The sequence below is a fragment of the Fusarium poae genome, chromosome 2 (genome assembly GCF_019609905.1).
Source record: "Fusarium poae strain DAOMC 252244 chromosome 2, whole genome shotgun sequence".
Classification (NCBI taxonomy): domain Eukaryota; kingdom Fungi; phylum Ascomycota; class Sordariomycetes; order Hypocreales; family Nectriaceae; genus Fusarium; species Fusarium poae.
Window position 1 is genome coordinate 1,131,272 of NC_058400.1, and position 16,898 is coordinate 1,148,169.

A 16,898-nucleotide genomic window follows, 5' to 3' on the forward strand; every position below is an offset into this window, starting at 1 on the left:
AGTTCTTGGCATTTTACTTAGTTATGTATTGTGAATACTGAAAACGGTTGTATAGATACTATAGAGTGGTTGATTGAACCTCAACAAGTATCGCGTAGCTTGTACCAGATGCCCCGGCTAGAAACAGATAATACATACCATGACTCACGTGACTGACTTACATATCTGTCATCTTCCCTCAGTACCTTCTGTAATGACGCGGCCAGAAACTAAGCCATCATAATATTCTCGAAATTACATCTCGGCTGATAGGCGAATACTGCCTGTCACAATAATAACATCAACAACAACTTCACTATTACAAAACAAAATGCATCATATACCGGTTCAGCCAGTCGGGTGTCTCGACGAAAAGGCACAGGCCATTAGAGCCGAGGAAACGGCTGAGGACACTAATGAACACGAAAACACCAAGGAACTTGTTATATCATGGCTAGCGCGATGTATACACAACCTTGATGGGAAACACGATATCTGCAACCAAGGCGACAATGACTACACCCCTCTTCGTCTTTTGGATGTCCGACATTCTCTAGAAAACAATATGGTTCTCCTAGTCTGTCGAAATGAGGAGGACGATACATTCGAGGGCGTTGAATACGCGACTTTGAGTTACTACAGAGGTCCGAGTGCGGCTGCAGAAAACCCAATGCTGGTGACACAGAATCTTGAAACTTGGCAAACAGAGGGTCTCAGCTGGGATCTCCTTCCAAAGACCTTCCAAGACGCCTTCAGAATTGCATCTTGGTTAGGGCTGAACTGGATTTGGATTGACTCCATGTGCATCATCCAAGACTCTCGATCGGATTGGAAATTCGAGACAAAAGTGATGGATGAAATTTATGCGGGTGCTAAAGTCAACATTTCAGCTGATATTGGAGAAGACAGTCAGGCAGGCTGCTTTATGCAACGCCAAAAGGCCGACTGCAATCCCCAGGTCCCTGAGGAAGAGTGTGCAGGGACGGCGGACCACAAATTTGAATTGATGAACTCTGCACCTTCACTCACGCGAGCTTGGATTCACCGTGAGAGACAATTATCAAGGCGAATTATACACTGCACCGCCAAAGGAATGATCTGGGAATGTTGTGCGCTTGATAATGCCGGCTTCGCTAGCGAAACAATACCAAGAGGGTCACCCTTCGTGAAGGCTTTCAACGGAGAGACGAAGTTCCAAATTCAGATCGCAAACGCTTCAGATCGGAACCTAAGAAGTAGCGAACGGCGGGAAAGGCTACACATGCTGTGGAACTCAACTTGTCAAGAATTCGCAAACAAAGCTGTTTCACAACCGTCAGACTTGCCTTATATACTCTGGGGCATGGCTTTTCAATTCCACACACTGTTCAATGGCGAGGAATTCGCTTGCGGACACTGGCGATCTAACTTGGCTGAGTCACTTACCTGGTGGATTCCTGGGGTGAAACCCGAACATGAGGAGTACCTGGCACCTTCATGGTCCTGGCTCAGCGCTGGATGTCCGGTCCAATTACCTCAACTAGACCCTAAGAGGCATAAGCGAACTGTCGTCGACATACTCTCTATCTCAAGGGCCTACGAATCACGTCCCGATAACGGCTTTGGTAAGCATGCTCCCGGGTCGTCCGTGTCTGTGCATGGCTTCTTGCGTAAGCTACGCTTTGATCATAGCGGTAATGAAGAAGGTGTCATTACTTTGAGTGTCGTTGAGGAGGATGAACACGGCAACCCTCGCATCCGTCGCATCGGCCCAAGCACAAATCTCAATAACGATCCTGCGTTTCGTATGTCGATGGACCGGTATGAAAAACTGCCTCCTCGAGGATTGGAATGCTACGCCCTGTTCACAACGTTGCAGGAATCTGCAAATGATGAAATCGAGTGTCAGCGACATCTTGACTGTATCTTGCTGGAGTACGACTCGGTTAAACACAACGGGCATTATCAGTACCACACGTACAAGAGGATCGGTACAATGGATAACATTAGCGATTTGTACAGTCTGAAACTTCGTTATCGGGTTGCACCCACGGCGACAATCCCGGAGGCTGCCGTGTTACAAGACGATATATGGGCTTTGCTTTCCCAGTACCTCAGCTACACCCGCCGGTCCGTCATCCGTAAATTCAGGAAGAGCGGGGTGCCAGATGAAAGCGGATATTCAACTGTTGAAGTCTCAGAGACAGATGATAGCGAATGGGAAGAGGAGTTGTGGACATCGCGACCCCAGAGTGCAGTTAACGTCAACGAAAACGAACAGCAAAAAGAAGTACGATCCGTTTCTTCAGAGATGTTCGACGAAAGTACAGGTTTACCAGATGATTTGAGCACCACTAGTGAGCAGGAACAAGTTGATGATGAGGTACAGAGACACCACCTAGAGCTTGTTCACTTGCGTGACATAATCACGCGAATTCATAACCACCCATCCTCGGGTGTCACACCAGTTACTGCCGCGGAGTACAAAGAAGAAGTATCGCATAATTTGCAACAAATATTGTCGTTTGAATCAGAGACGGTGGCCTACGGAGTTAATATTCAAGAGGATCCAGGGGCTATCTTATATCAGTTTGATGACTTGTTGAGGATATGTCAGAAGAAATATAATGTAGTACCTTGGTTGAAACAGTTGGAGTCTTCTGTATTTATAATCGCCTAAGTATTGGACTCTTCTCGTTTCGAGACCTTGCCATAAGCTAAGATATTGATACATCACAATTCGCCAAGTCAACTAATCATCTCACGATCGTACATATTTCAGTAGTCTGAAGCATTGATAGAAAGTCTCTTCGTATATATATTCTCAAACATTATGCATTACCACGTTTTTGCATGCAGACGCTCTATGTACTGGTGTCCACCCTGGCAAAATCATTGAACTATCACCAGCTTACTTGGGAAGGTTGGCAGGGGTGTAAGACTGGTCAGGCTTAACAACCTTTCCTCCCTGAACCTGCTTATCGGTATAAGCAGGCCAGACAATCTGTCTCTTAGACGAAACAACAGAGAAAGTAGTGAATCCGTTTCCGGGGCCGAACTGGCCGCTCCAGCCAGAGGTGACGGTGAAGTCACCGCACTTGACTGGGCCGCCGTTGCGCTGAGAGGCCTTGCTGCCCTTGACGACAAACTTGCAGGGAGTGGCAGCACCTTGATGGGTGTTGACCTTGAAGTTCCAGGTGCAGGAGCTGTCGTCCTTGGCACAGCTGCGCTGCATGCTCTGGATGGTCCACTGGGGAGTGGCGGCCATCATGTTGACGGCGGGATCGGCGGGGGCAGCGGATACGCTGGTGGCTGAGAGGACAGCGGCGAGGAAGGCGAGGGAGAACTGCATGTTTGTGGTTTGGTGGTTGTTCTGGAAGGGATTAGTATGTTTCGGAGAAGTCTTGTAATGATGTACTGACTTGGAAGTAGAGTGAAAAGTTACTGTTGTAGATATTGAAGCGAGTGACTGAGTTGTGAGTGATGATGATGATAATGAAAAACGGCTGGATGTCGTCCCTTATATAGGTTTCTGTACGGCATTCCCGGTTCAGATATCTGACTTTACGATACTATACGGGCTTCGATTCGCAGCGTGTCCATCATGGAACGATCTTAATCTCGACCAATCCATTACAGACTTTTCTAGCCTATACTCAAAAAAATGCACCAAATGATCCACGTGGTAAGCTTATTGCGGTCAAGTAGCATGATTTATCCATAAGCAGTCTAGTCACATCTCGTATCACCATTAGCGGTGTTAGTTATTTTGGGAGCCAAGACCCTTGCATTTCCGTGAATTCAGCCCAAAAGTGAGCGGCTGACAGTTATAGTAACGGGAAACTCGCTCGTATAAGTCTCGGATCATTCCATCGTCTGTGAATTATCGAAAGGCGATACCCGAAGCGTCCGTGTCGACTTGAAGCTATGGCTATATTTGGATAAAGTTGAATTCCTCTTCCTTGTCTAGTGACGCCACTTGTCGTTTATTTCGGAACATCGGCATTATTTCCAGGGGTCAAGGGGTCTCGGCTCTGCCCGCTCCCCACGTTTATCCTTGTCTGTTACGTTACGAGGAAAAGCTTAGCTTTACGGATCATCATCATGCTACGTCGTACCGGGTAGGCCGGTGGTGACAGAAAAGTTGAGCTCAAGGCTTTAGATATAGTACAAAAATACACAACCATAGCTTCCATTCTAAACAGGACAGCATGGCAGACTAATTTCCTTCTTTATAATTGCTCCCGTCATTTGACCTAATACCCTGAGGCTAGTCTATCGAGGAGCGATTGGTAGGGCCTTAGAATTATGAGACAGGTGATGTCATTGATTTGAATCCTTTGTCCCACCGCTTTTTAACATTAACCGTTGCCCTCTCCAAGTCACTCGTTGACGCTATTCACTTGCCGAAGGACTTGTAGTAGACAAATGCAGAATGTGCCCAATAGCACGATGTGCAGCAAGCAATCCGGGATCTGGCAGATCATCCTCCTCGCCATAGAAAACGGACAGCTTTCTCTTGACTGGAAGGCCGCGGATACCTGGAGGGAACGCCTTGATTTCGTAGGTATCTTCTTCACCCTCAACGGGATCAAAAAAGATACGAAATTGGCTGAACGCTTGATGCAAACTGGCACTTAGAGTAAGTGCGTTCTTCGGGCTGGCGTCCTCAATTGTCTTGAAAAGGCCGTGATGAATCATGTTGAGAATTGCACGTTGCATGCACTTTCCAGATTCCTGTTATAGTGTTAGTAGGACTGATCTGATCCATTTGTAGCATGAAGGATTCTTACCAGGTCTCTTGAGAAACTACCTCTCTGGAAGAAGAAGGAATGGGGCAGGATTTGCGCAATCTCTAGCTTGTCGAAGCTATTTGGTATGGGGCCATACAAGCGTTTACCATCATCGTCGACACAGCGCTCTCCGTAGGTTCGATACCGCAGAAAGGCTTCATGCGCATCAAATACTCCTGAAATAACACAGCGATGTTGATCTCGCATGAGGCAGACACGCTGGAGGCGGTGGAGACGGTGCAGTCGATAAAGCATCTCCGAAAACGTATGAGAATCACCCTCAGAAACAATGTCCAAGTTATATGGTGGCGACCGTTGTGCCATCTCTCCAGTCGATGCTTTTACTATTGTAATGTCAGTGATGAACCAGCACGAGATAGAGTGCAACCATACGTGGAAGGAAGAATGCTTCCAATAGAAGGTTGGCGAATCTATTTAGGCCAGCTTGCAACGCATCTCGGAGGGTGGCGTTCTCGAGATCAACATTGTCGTCAGATGAATACAATACTCCCATGTGACCAAGTGCAACAAGGACAAGGAGATCCTTTGATGATTGGTTGCAAGCATATTCATAGGTGAACTTGACAATCTTCAATTTGTCATAATAGCCTATTTTGATGTCATCGTTATTGTTCTCAAAATACGTGATAATCTGATGAAAACGACGGATGGCCGAAACCCGATTGGCTTCGGACGTAAAAGGAGTGGGATGTCCGTGATCCATTTTGTAGAGTAGACTGGTACTTGAAACCTGGCACCTTGATTGGTTGATTAGATGTCGTTGCGTATCTTGAGGAATGAATTGATTTGTTGTGTTAGTGGTGAAAGAAGGAAGAGTCTTGCGCCGTCCGGATGCCTCATTAAATACTTGTCCCACGAAATAAAAGTCTGTCTTAAAGTTCAAATGTTCTCCATTAATATTTAGGAATCTGTATCAGTGACTCCTTATTCAAAAGGTTATTTGTTGTAAAACAACTTTATATCCATGTGGTTGGCCAATACTCATACAATGTATACCAGAAAATATTGAGTTGATTTTTAATGTATACTTTAGGACTTATGCCTTGGATATCTTCAAATAATAGTATACCAGAAAAGACTCACTTCGACCTTGAGGGTACAAATATCAGTGGCTTAAAAGGTATGATCTAGGCAGAAAAGACCAACCTACTTATAATACAATTTATAGACTACTGATTATTTACCGTCAGATTCGAATTGACAAATATTCTACTACGCAGCAGAAGAGGTAGAGAACTATCTGAACGACTCAAGAAAGGTGGCACAACTGGTTTGGACTACAAAAGTCATGACATTAAAATATATATTTTATACTATTTAAGCCAAACTCTTGGGAACCTCGTAACTAGAACTTATATCAAGCTTCTCATCGATGTAAGCGCCTGCCCCGGAAAGATGTAGAATCTGCGCCATAGCACGATGTACATTTAATAACCGGGCCGATGGCATATCGATACTTGTATCCTGAGGAACGAAAAGGGTTCGAGTGAGTGGCTGATTGAGTGCACGAGGTAGAAATGTCTTGATGACATATGTATTTTCCTCCTTTCCAACCCGCTCAAAAAACATGCCAAAGTTGCTGAAAGAAAACTCATTTCTTGCGGTCAGCGTCAAGGTATTGGACACACCCCTAATCATGTCGGTAACGCCATCATCCAGAAGTTCGAGTACCGCATTATTACCGGTATATATTCTGTCAACTGGTGGTAGGATATGCGTGACTACCAGACGATCTTGGTTGTATCCGGTACCAAATAACCGAGCGCCGTCGTCGTCAACAGCGCCTTCTGGACCATGTCTTTCGTAACGCTCCATAGCTTCATCGACGTCGAACTTGCGTGATACAACACACTTATGTCTGTCTCGTATGAGGCAAGCTGAAGAAGATTCTGCGGTTGGTTCTCGCTTAAATAGAGCCCACAATCTGACTGCAAAGTTGTTAGTGAAAGGACATGACATTCGTTGTAAACAAGGATCTGACATGGTTGGAAGTAAAAATTCATTAGATGGTCCGCAAAACGATACAGACTGTCTTTGAAGTCAAACGAGAGTTCGGTATCGTCTGGAAAATATTCCAGTCCCATTTGATGATATGCAGTGACCAAGAAACGATCCTGCGATCGTTGACTGCAACAATGTTCGTAAGTGAGCTGAACGAGCCTCGCCCTGTCAAATCCACCGAGTTTGATGTCATCATTTTTCTGATACATCGCAATGACTTGGTAGAAACGAACAAGAGCCTCAACCCGTTCAGACTCGGACCGGAAAGGCCGAGATGAATCGGGGTGAAAAACGGAGTTTGTTGACAACATGTTTTATGGTAGGTAATGGGCGTTTCTTGGTTGGTCGATTGCTAGACGAGTCTTTGGCGAATGTGACTGGTTTGATGTTGATGTTTAAAACAAGAAGAAACATGTGTGGTGTGGGCGTCTTAATATATACTGCCACCAGGTGTGAATCTATTTTATAGTTTAGGTGTTGCTGTGTTGACAGTCAGGTAGCTTCATCCATAAGTTCTTATTGTGAAAGTTATTGGTCATATGATAACTCTATCAATTTAAGTTATTTGATCTCCAGGAACAATACTCATACGTATTTAACCAATGAAAATTAACTTTCGGTTTAATCGTATTCTATCTATCTACTAAATTGAGAATTGTAGTTATGTTCTCTTTGCACAATTCACCAAGATTGATAAAAGGTTCTGCTTCCAAGTCGGTATACACTCCTCCAAACTTATCCTTACCCACTCCAGATGAATCATCCTCCGGATAAGCCTTGTCAGCCATCCACATACGCCCATCTATAATTCCTGGATGGATAGGCTTCCCTTCTTGTATATGCGCTCTCGCTTGTTCAAGCAGCGTGGTAGTATATCGATAGAACCAGAAGTGCTTGTACCGTTCAAGAAAGAATCGTTTATTGCATGTGTTGTGGTAAAATGCGTAGATGCTTTCCGACCCGATGTTAGTCGCCAAATAAGTTTGCTGAATCCACTGCCTCTGTGGTAATGATATTTCCAATTCAGGGACAGCTGATAACCTCTCCCAAACTCTGCCAAAAGCTTGATAAAGATTTGAAGGCATTTGAATACTATATGGCCGAAAAGAAGAACCTTGTTGTAAAAAGTCCCGGTCGATGGATGCAGTGAGATCGTGGTTCTTGTATTTGAGGAACTGAATCTCGAGTTCATTGCGACACTGAGTTTGAGTAAATGCAGAATCAAAGTCTACAAAGACATGAAACTCTGTAATATCTTCTGGTCCATCTCTCGGTCTTGGTAGTGAGGTAAGGTTGCTCAAGTCCATGGGATACTCTCCGTCGTTCATATCGAGAGCACGATGGTATTCTTGGCGCACATAAAGTTGAGCTGTGAACCATTGATCCATGTGATGAATCCTGACCTTGTCTGTGTCTTCTGGATCAACATTTTCGTCATCCGCCCTGACAAGATCGAGCACAGCTTTGACAAACTTTCTTACGTCACCCACAGGTCCCATGATGGTACCTGAGTTGAGGTACCGTGAGTCTAGAAACCTTGCGTCCTCGTTCCCGGTCCTGGCACTAAATTTGTAGCGGGGAGAGTTTGATGCTGGCATCAATGGACACATGGGCTCATTCGGTGATCCGACAAAGCACATCTTCCCAGCACCGTAGAGAATAGTTTGACGAATCCCAAGCTCATGCAACTGATCAACGGTAAGTCCTCTTTGGTCAGCAAGCCGTTGTTCAGACTTTTTTGAAATGTCAAAGTAACGCTCGATCATAACCTCTGCAGGTAATTGTGCTAGCACATCGAAGCTATCAACAATGATAACTAGGTCATCATCTTGCGCACTGAGATTGTCAAAGTAACGATTCATGACACGTAGTTTGGCGAGATGGTCTGCCGAGTCAAATTCATTCTCGCCCTTGAAGCCGATTAACGTAGGGATGGGATATTGGTTGACAAGCGCCGAGACTATGCCAGCACAGACAGCGTCGTTGACTATACTCGAGGGAATGAGGTAGTGGAGACGAGAAGTTTTTGGCTCTCCATGATGTGATGATTTGGTCTGGGAAACGTCAACATGTTGGACAGTTGATTTACGATAAAAAACAATGACACTTACGATGAATTGGTGATGTGGATTACTAGCGAATAGCCATGTCAAACAGAAGATAAACACGGCCACAATAATTATTGTGCGCCGTCTAACTATCTTGGACACAAATTCCATTCGGATTATAGATAATGTGTACTTCTATTATCGAATACGAGCGTAAAGAAGATTGTAAAAACTGGGCAAATGCAGAGATCTCAATCCTTGAGCAAAAAGCATCACTTTGTTTCCCCCCCTGAGCCATTCCTCAGTTGGTTAGTGCTCTATAATATTGGTTGAAGTTGCTTCTGTAGCTTACGATCCCCTGAGCTAAGAAATAGTGGCGTGCAGGGATTTCACCTGTGGCTTGCCTTGCCCCTTTAAAGGCGCGTGGAATAATAACCAAGTCAACTTTAAGGATTTGCAGAAAACGACTTCAAGAGATATCACCAAATGCTTCGATAATGAAAGCTTCTTTGACTCGGCGCGCACTTTATGCGACTATTTCGCTGGCGCTGACTTGGATTCTCGCCCTGATTTACCGAGAGTCTTTGGTCAATTCAGTAAAATCACAACTGACATTTTCTGAGTCTTCTGGTATCCTGATCAAAGACAAGGTCGCCACCATTACCGATACTCTTTTCACCCCACGATTGATTCCTCTCATTCTTCATTATCGCGCAGTTCTTGGTCCTTCATGGCCCATTGTTTTCTTCACTTCTCAACATACATTTGATAAACATTTCTCACACTCCGCATCTGCAGCATGGCGTCAAGCTGTAGCAGATGGATCCATTGAGACACGAATAATATCATCTGAATTCAATCTCACTTCACGAAAGGGTGTTAATTCTTATTTCTCAAACCCTTGGCTGTGGGAACAACTTGCACCAGCCAAACATGTTCTTGTCTTTCAAGCCGATGCAATACTTTGCGCAAATGCACAAAAAGCCGTTGATGATTACCTCGAATGGGATTTTATTGGCGCTCCTCTCAACGACACACGACAAGTCTTCAACGGTGGCCTGTCCCTCCGTAACAGACAGATGACGCTTGAAATCGTCAACAACAGAGACTGGTGGGAAGATATGAACACAAAAGGCGCAGAGTATCAGGGTCATGGCGAGGATTACTGGATGAGTGTGTTGATGCGCGAAAGAGGAGCTCATCTCCCATCCGTCCAAGAGGCGTTAACCTTTTCTAAGCAGTTACCCTGGCACTTTGAGCTACCGGGGTACCCTATCGGGTATCACAGGGTACACAGGCAGCTGAGAAGGGATAAGAAGGCTATTCCCAGAATACGGGAGTGGTGTCCCGAGATTGATTTGGCGGGAACTGGAAAACTACGGTGAATTGATAGATAACAAGTAAAAACAAAAGCTTTCAACCATTTTAAACTTGATCAACGCCACTTGCCATGGATATCCACTAAAGATTGAGATATTAGCGGGTACCGGGGCAACTAATAAACGTTAAATCTCGCTAGGCCTAGATGCACCTCCTTATGACCGACTCGATTTCCATCGCATCTCCCTCAATCAATTACCTACACACACAAAGAAACACCCACAATGCCAAATCGATTTCTTATTTGGGGCGCAACAGGCTGGGTAGCCGGCCACCTTGAAGCCCTTCTCAAGAAACAAGGCAAAGAAGTACACACAACAAGCGTCCGTATGGAAAACATGTCTCAAGTGGCAGAAGAACTGAAAAGAATTCAACCAACACATGTCCTAAACGCTGCTGGTTGTACGGGTCGACCCAACGTTGACTGGTGCGAAGACAACAAGGCACAGACAGTCCGGTCCAACGTTATCGGTACGCTGACTCTAGCTGATCAGTGCAACCAACTCGGCATTCATTGTACTGTCTTTGCAACAGGTTGTATTTATCAGTATGATGAGAAGCATCCTATTGGTGGTGCCGGATTTACAGAGCAAGATGTGCCAAATTTTACGGGGAGTTTTTATTCCATGACAAAAGGACATGTTGAGCCGGTAAGTCAAGCACCTTAATCCGATATTCCCCTCCATGACAAAACTAAGATCTGACATGTTCAAGATCTTATCTTGTTATGATAACGTGCTCATTCTCCGATTACGCATGCCTGTCAGCGACGATTTACATGCGAGAAACTTTGTCACCAAGATTTTAAACTACGAACATGTCGTCGACATACCAAACAGCAACACAATTCTTCACGACCTCCTCCCTCTTTCCATCTCACTAGCAGAACACGCAGACACTGGCATCTTCAATTTCACCAATCCCGGAGCTATTTCTCATAACCAAGTATTAACGCTTTTCCGACTCATAGTTCGGCCTAGTCTAACATGGCGCAACTTTTCGGTTGAGGAGCAGTCGCATGTTATAAAAGCTGAACGAAGTAATTGTATGCTTGATACGAGCAAACTTGAGGCTAAAGCTAGAGAGTATGGGTTTACTATACCAGACGTGTATGAAGCGTATAGATTGTGTTCCGAGCGTATGAAGGCATCGGGGGTTGAGTAAATGATAGTGGTGTTTTAGTGGTTTAGTGTTTTAGCAGCGAGTTTAAAATTGTCCAGAACATACCCGACCTGGTCACCGACGGCCCAGCCCCCTGAACCCGCAGTAGCGTCAGGGGAAACTTTTATTTTTACTCATCACCAATTTTGATACGTTAGTCCTTGATTCTTCCACTCTTTTCTCTTCTGAACGATTGCAATCTCAGCCAAGTGCAACTCCTCAGCAGACCAAATGTCATCCAATACCTCTTCGGCAAATGAATTCACCGTATCTACAGGCTTTAAACTCCAGGATCTGAGTCATGATCATCGAAAATTACCCTACAGCGATGAGGAGAGTAGTCCGTTCTTGTCAGAACACCAAGAAAAAGATGTCAAGGACCACCAAATTGAGTCAAATCAAAACCGAAAAAAAGCTTCTTTTTGGATAGTTATTAATATTATTGCAACCGTTCTTATTGTAAGACAATTTTATTCTCCACTGGCCTGTGTGATTCTGACAACTACATAGGTGTTCACCAATAAAGCCATTTTCGATGATGATAATCTCAAATTCATCCAGCTGAGTTTTGCAGCATTCCACTTCTCAACAACTTGGCTGGTTCTCTGGATCATCTCTAGAGAGCGTTTTGCCTTTTTCACGCCCAAGCATGTTTCCCTCACACAAATGCTTCCACTCAGCGTCGTCATGACGCTAAACATCATTTTTCCAAATCTCTCCCTCGCGTTCTCAACCGTCACATTTTATCAAGTTGCTCGCGTCTTGGTAACTCCATGTGTGGCAATTCTCGATTATGTCCTATACAAAGTTTCTGTGTCTGGTATAGCAGCTTCAACACTTGTCGTTGCATGTCTTGGTGTCGCCATGGTATCTTACTACGATTCGAGACCATCGGATGATGCCAATGTCAAAACTACTTCGCAACTCGGAATTGTATTTGCTTTGATGGGTGTTGTTTTCTCATCTCTTTACACAGTCTGGATTGCGGCGTTCAGGAAAAAGCTTGTCATCTCAAGTATGCAGTTACTTCTCAACCAGGCTCCTTTGTCTGCTTTTCTTTTGCTCTATTTTATTCCCTGGGTTGATGAGTTCCCAGTCATAAATCAAGTCAGCATCAGCCACTGGGTGCTCATTCCGTTTGTAAGTTACTCTACTCCCTGATCCCAGTATGTACAGAAACTGATAGTTATCTAGTCTGGCATCTTGGCAATGCTGATTAACATTTCTCAATTCTTCATCATCGCAGAAACTGGCCCTATCGCTAGCACTGTAGTGGGCCACACCAAAACATGCACAATAGTGGTCCTCAGCTGGGCAATTTCGGGTCGAGTCGCAACCGATATGTCCGTTGTTGGTCTACTAACAGCTCTGGCGGGGATTTTCAGGTGAGAAAAACGCCACAACTTGGAAACCTTTTTGGCTAATCCGATCCAGCTATTCATTTGTGGTATTGAGGCAGAAATAGAGTCATGGAAAGGACGGAAAGGGCGCTGGAAAAAACAGCCGTAGCAATGTTTACAATGGGTCGACGCCACTAAACAAAAGAAATTAACCCACTAACTGAACGTGGTATAAGAATCGATAGTGTCTATTTAGCGCTTCAGCCCAAACACACGATAATTTGAGATGCATGATAAGTCTTGTAGTATAGAAAGAAATCGACTAATCATGATCCTGGACAGGGGGCCGGAATTACATTGCCATGAGGTAGAACGACTATATTACCTCTCCTTGTCGCAATCACAAGAGTGTGATTCTTGTTATCCTTCAGGTCATCTTTTGCACCAGTCACTCGTTCGACAAGCCAAGATAACTTTGTTATCACCACGTTCTTTACAATGATTTTCACCAACTTCTTCGCTGGCGTTGTCGCCCTCTCTGTCGGTGTTAGCGCCGGTCCTTGCCGTATCAGCTCCCAGTCTTCTGGATCTGTTGCTGCCACTACCACCACCGCTGCTGAGACATCATTGGCCACTTCTGTCATTCTCACCACCTCTGCCGCCGACTTTACTACTGATCTTACAACCTTCCTCACCCTCACTGGAACAGCCTCTGCGGATGTCACCTCTGCCGCTGAGGATACCACCACTGCTGCCCAGGATACAACCACTGCTGCTGAGGGTACTACCACTGCCGTTGTTGAGGAGACTACCCCTGCCGAGACCACAGCTGTCGGTACTACTGCTCTCGAGGCTACCACTACTGCCGAGGCCACTACCTCTGACGAAGTTGTCATTATTACCCCCACCATCGAATTACCTGAGGCGACGACTTCTGCTGCTGTGGCTGCACAGTGCCATACCAACGAGGAGTGCGATTCCCTTCTCGACGTAAGCGGACTGAGCTGCGCCGAAAACTATTGCGTGTGCAAAGAAGACCTCTTGTGTCACGTTGAGGCATACTAGAGGGGCGGGTAAATTTAGGGGTTGTGTGTATTCCTGTCATGTATACCTCGGGACTTACGCCTCGGAAACCTTCAAACAATAGTCAATAGTGTATTCCTGTCTTGGGAGTTGATCACTTTGTCAAGAGGATGCTATTGTCTATTGTTTGAAGGTTTGCCCGGCGTAAGTCCCGAGACATACATACATAGTCAAGAGGATGCATTTAGACTCTGGTTGAGTAGTAAATATAATACTGGTAGTGTTTTGTATATAGCCATCATTTATTACTTATCTACCATCTCAACTCGTGATATTCTGTAGAACAGAAAGGCCAATGGCAGGTCAAGTTCCAATCGCTTGCTAGGATTCCTAGTCTACCAGCAATAGCTGTAAAACCTCCCCAGTCAGCAACCGGTTCGATCAAACAGAGTGAAATGTTAAAATACAAACCCGTACCAACTTCACGTGAAAACAAGTTTTGGTGAGTATCATTCTGAGGATTTCTCAGTCAGATGAGAATGTGATGTCTCGATAAATTGACTGAAGATGTGTGCATTCATCTATCACGTGATTATACACGTGATATCCTTGACATTCAACACTCAAAGACTCCAAAGATCGATGAATGATTGTCATGCAAGTTCTCCACTCTTTCTATTCCAGCATGGGATATCTGCGGTTATTTGTATCAGATTGTCGGCAATTCTGGCTGAAAATAGCTGCATCTGGGGTTCCGTCTGTGTACGGCGATATGATGTCGGGTCTAGATGGTTCTGTAACATCGCCGACACACCAAAAATCTAGCCAAGCCACCACCATGCAGATGAGCACACGTCAGCTTTTATCTTGGAAACTGTGTTTCAGCTACGGTAATTCTGCATGAAATGCTGCATTGCGAGTCTTGATGGTCTTGTTTTATCTATCTAGAGCACCATCGAAGAGATCTAATCGTGACATTAAGACAAATAGTGAAAATATAAAATAATTATTCATTCTATTAACACCTTGGATGGCTGCGCGTTGTACAGTAGTAAACTAAACCCAAGGACGATTTGGATCGCCTTCCATCTCATATACCCGATTGTCTCCCATTTCATGCGGAGGTTGGGCCGATTCTCCACTCATCTCATAGGCCAAATGCTGCCCCATGGTTGGCAACATCCCTTGCGACGTGTCACTCTGCGCACTCGGTGACACAGGTTGATTCATCCAAGCTTGCGGCGAGGCAGAATTAGGTGAGCTCAGCGCCGTCATTGTCGAGTCTCGCCAATCGCTTTGGGCTGGGGAGGTTGGTCCCGTCTTTCCAGTATTGGGATCAGATAATGGGTCTTGTTCCATCTGATTCACCGGTATTGAATGACGAGACTTTTTCCGTGATTGTCGCACAAACCAGACGATTCCAAAAATCACAAGAGAGAGTGCAACAAATCCTCCAACTGCGCCACCAATGATGGCTCCGAGATTATTCTGGCTCGAAGGTGGCGGATTAGAAGAGGAGGAAGAGGAAGAAGAAGAAGACGGCGGTATAGTGGAAGAGCTTGATGTTGTACTTTCAGTTGTTGAGGTTTCGGAAACAGATTCACCACCATAGGTTGTGGTAGCGAAACGTGCATTCTCCTGACCCATATAAGTGAAGTATACGCTCGAAACTCGAGTCGCGGGTGTCGATGAACATCTAAAGTCCTGAATTCCATTTGGAAATGCGTACGTCCCGCAGTAGGGGGCAGACTTGTGACTACTATGTAAAAGAATCAGTACAATATCTCGAAGAGGAGATTCGTTTTTCTCACCAGAGAAGGTATACAGGGTTGTCCACGCAGGTATCGTTGCAAATGTTTTGATCCAATACCATCTCCCTATCCAGACATCTCACATGGATATCAAAGTTGTCATTCGCGAGGTCACCACAAAGAACACCTAGAGAAGGAGACCACATGCATGGGCGGTGGTTTTCGCAAGTTATAGGTAATACCGCTCGTCCTGAGAGATAGCCGCAAGTTTCATCTGGGGCTATTGTGACAATAACCTGATCGCCGGAGGAGCTGGGTGCTTCTTTTTTGAGGTCGGTTGTAATATCGGCAGTGGTAGTTGGGTCTGGGGATGGGTCCATTCCCGGTATTTGAATTGTTAGTGGAGGCTCTTCAATCTTTTGTCCAAGGGAACCCTTGACGGCCCAAAGGCCGAAGAATATCACCGTTTGTAGTCTCTTATTCATTGTCAACCAAGGTAGATGGAAATTTCCAGTAAAAGTCTCATGTTGTTTACTGTCAAGGTGTCCTGCATCCTGGTCTTGGGTTTGCTTTTACGTGATCGGAGCAAATCAGCCCAACGACAGCGGCATATGTGTATCTGCATGATGGACTGACCAATAACTATGGAGAGACGTCCTGATACACACCAATATTAGGCATGAGAAGGCCTCTCACCCAATCGTTCCACAGTATCTTCAAGTCGGAAGGTCTACTGTATCACGGCGTGACTAGCGTCCCGAGACAAATGGAGGTTTTGGAGGCTGTGATCAGATATTGACATATTCGTGCATGCGAGTGGAGATGGCGTAGCAATCAGTACAGCTTTGGTCCAGGCTCTCCAAGGATGTCAAAATACAAATTGTATGAAGATCATGTTTACTATGGTGAAGGTGGATCCTCGCGTATCTTGTTTATGTCTCCCAACAGACTACGGAGAAACCTTACACTGCATGCATGATGTTGGTGGGTGGGTGACGTGCCGCTGTGTAAGAGTCTCCGCTGATAATCGACATGGCGCGACGTAGCTATTCGTACTTGATACTTTAATATTACGCTTAAGCCGTTAGCCCCAGAGCGAGCTTCTTTGATCAACGTTATGTTAGAAGCTTAGAGCTGTGTCAACTAACGCTAGATTCGTTGCCCAAATCTTGAACAGCGAGAAATGACCATCGCTTGGGTTAGATGTCAGTAATGCATGAGTTGTTTTACTGATATTACAGATACTGGTTGTTGCTGTCTCACTGTCCGAAATTCAAATGTCAGCATCCGCCGAAACAAGGAGCTCCGAGTAGAAGCGTAGGACTTATCACGGTGTGATGTGTTTCGACAGATCTAGTAAAGCTAATAAAAGCTTCAGTGGCGCACGCCGCCATCAGCTTACAATAATGGAAATCTACAATC

The 16,898-nt window shown here is 45.1% G+C and overlaps 8 protein-coding genes across 8 annotated transcripts; 4 read left to right on the forward strand and 4 right to left on the reverse strand.

Annotated features, from left to right (window-relative positions):
- Window positions 1-310: 310 nt before the first annotated feature.
- Window positions 311-2,638, forward strand: FPOAC1_004297 (uncharacterized protein; the record flags this gene model as incomplete). The annotated part of the gene is made up of 1 exon (XM_044848849.1): window positions 311-2,638. The coding sequence occupies one exon, from the start codon at window positions 311-313 to the stop codon at window positions 2,636-2,638; it is 2,328 nt and encodes a 775-aa protein (XP_044707559.1).
- Window positions 2,639-2,822: 184 nt separating this feature from the next.
- On the reverse strand, window positions 2,823-3,561 carry FPOAC1_004298 (uncharacterized protein; the record flags this gene model as incomplete). Its single annotated transcript, XM_044848850.1, has 4 exons — window positions 2,823-2,829; window positions 2,874-3,331; window positions 3,381-3,477; window positions 3,527-3,561. 4 exons carry the CDS (start codon window positions 3,559-3,561, stop codon window positions 2,823-2,825), a joined length of 597 nt encoding a protein of 198 aa, XP_044707560.1.
- Window positions 3,562-4,353: 792 nt separating this feature from the next.
- Window positions 4,354-5,475, reverse strand: FPOAC1_004299 (uncharacterized protein; the record flags this gene model as incomplete). Its single annotated transcript, XM_044848851.1, has 3 exons — window positions 4,354-4,695; window positions 4,752-5,095; window positions 5,145-5,475. The coding sequence occupies 3 exons, from the start codon at window positions 5,473-5,475 to the stop codon at window positions 4,354-4,356; spliced, it is 1,017 nt and encodes a 338-aa protein (XP_044707561.1).
- Window positions 5,476-6,089: 614 nt separating this feature from the next.
- FPOAC1_004300 (uncharacterized protein) lies at window positions 6,090-8,992 on the reverse strand (the record flags this gene model as incomplete). The annotated part of the gene is made up of 2 exons (XM_044848852.1): window positions 6,090-6,700; window positions 7,570-8,992. 2 exons carry the CDS (start codon window positions 8,990-8,992, stop codon window positions 6,090-6,092), a joined length of 2,034 nt encoding a protein of 677 aa, XP_044707562.1.
- Window positions 8,993-9,318: 326 nt separating this feature from the next.
- Window positions 9,319-10,206, forward strand: FPOAC1_004301 (uncharacterized protein; the record flags this gene model as incomplete). The annotated part of the gene is made up of 1 exon (XM_044848853.1): window positions 9,319-10,206. One exon carries the CDS (start codon window positions 9,319-9,321, stop codon window positions 10,204-10,206), a length of 888 nt encoding a protein of 295 aa, XP_044707563.1.
- A 219-nt stretch (window positions 10,207-10,425) lies between these two features.
- FPOAC1_004302 (uncharacterized protein) lies at window positions 10,426-12,827 on the forward strand (the record flags this gene model as incomplete). Its single annotated transcript, XM_044848854.1, has 7 exons — window positions 10,426-10,672; window positions 10,736-10,851; window positions 10,916-11,246; window positions 11,793-11,821; window positions 11,873-12,502; window positions 12,557-12,747; window positions 12,797-12,827. 7 exons carry the CDS (start codon window positions 10,426-10,428, stop codon window positions 12,825-12,827), a joined length of 1,575 nt encoding a protein of 524 aa, XP_044707564.1.
- Window positions 12,828-13,200: 373 nt separating this feature from the next.
- Window positions 13,201-13,767, forward strand: FPOAC1_004303 (uncharacterized protein; the record flags this gene model as incomplete). Its single annotated transcript, XM_044848855.1, has 1 exon — window positions 13,201-13,767. The coding sequence occupies one exon, from the start codon at window positions 13,201-13,203 to the stop codon at window positions 13,765-13,767; it is 567 nt and encodes a 188-aa protein (XP_044707565.1).
- Window positions 13,768-14,781: 1,014 nt separating this feature from the next.
- FPOAC1_004304 (uncharacterized protein) lies at window positions 14,782-15,961 on the reverse strand (the record flags this gene model as incomplete). The annotated part of the gene is made up of 2 exons (XM_044848856.1): window positions 14,782-15,484; window positions 15,537-15,961. The coding sequence occupies 2 exons, from the start codon at window positions 15,959-15,961 to the stop codon at window positions 14,782-14,784; spliced, it is 1,128 nt and encodes a 375-aa protein (XP_044707566.1).
- Between the last annotated feature and the right edge of the window lie 937 nt (window positions 15,962-16,898).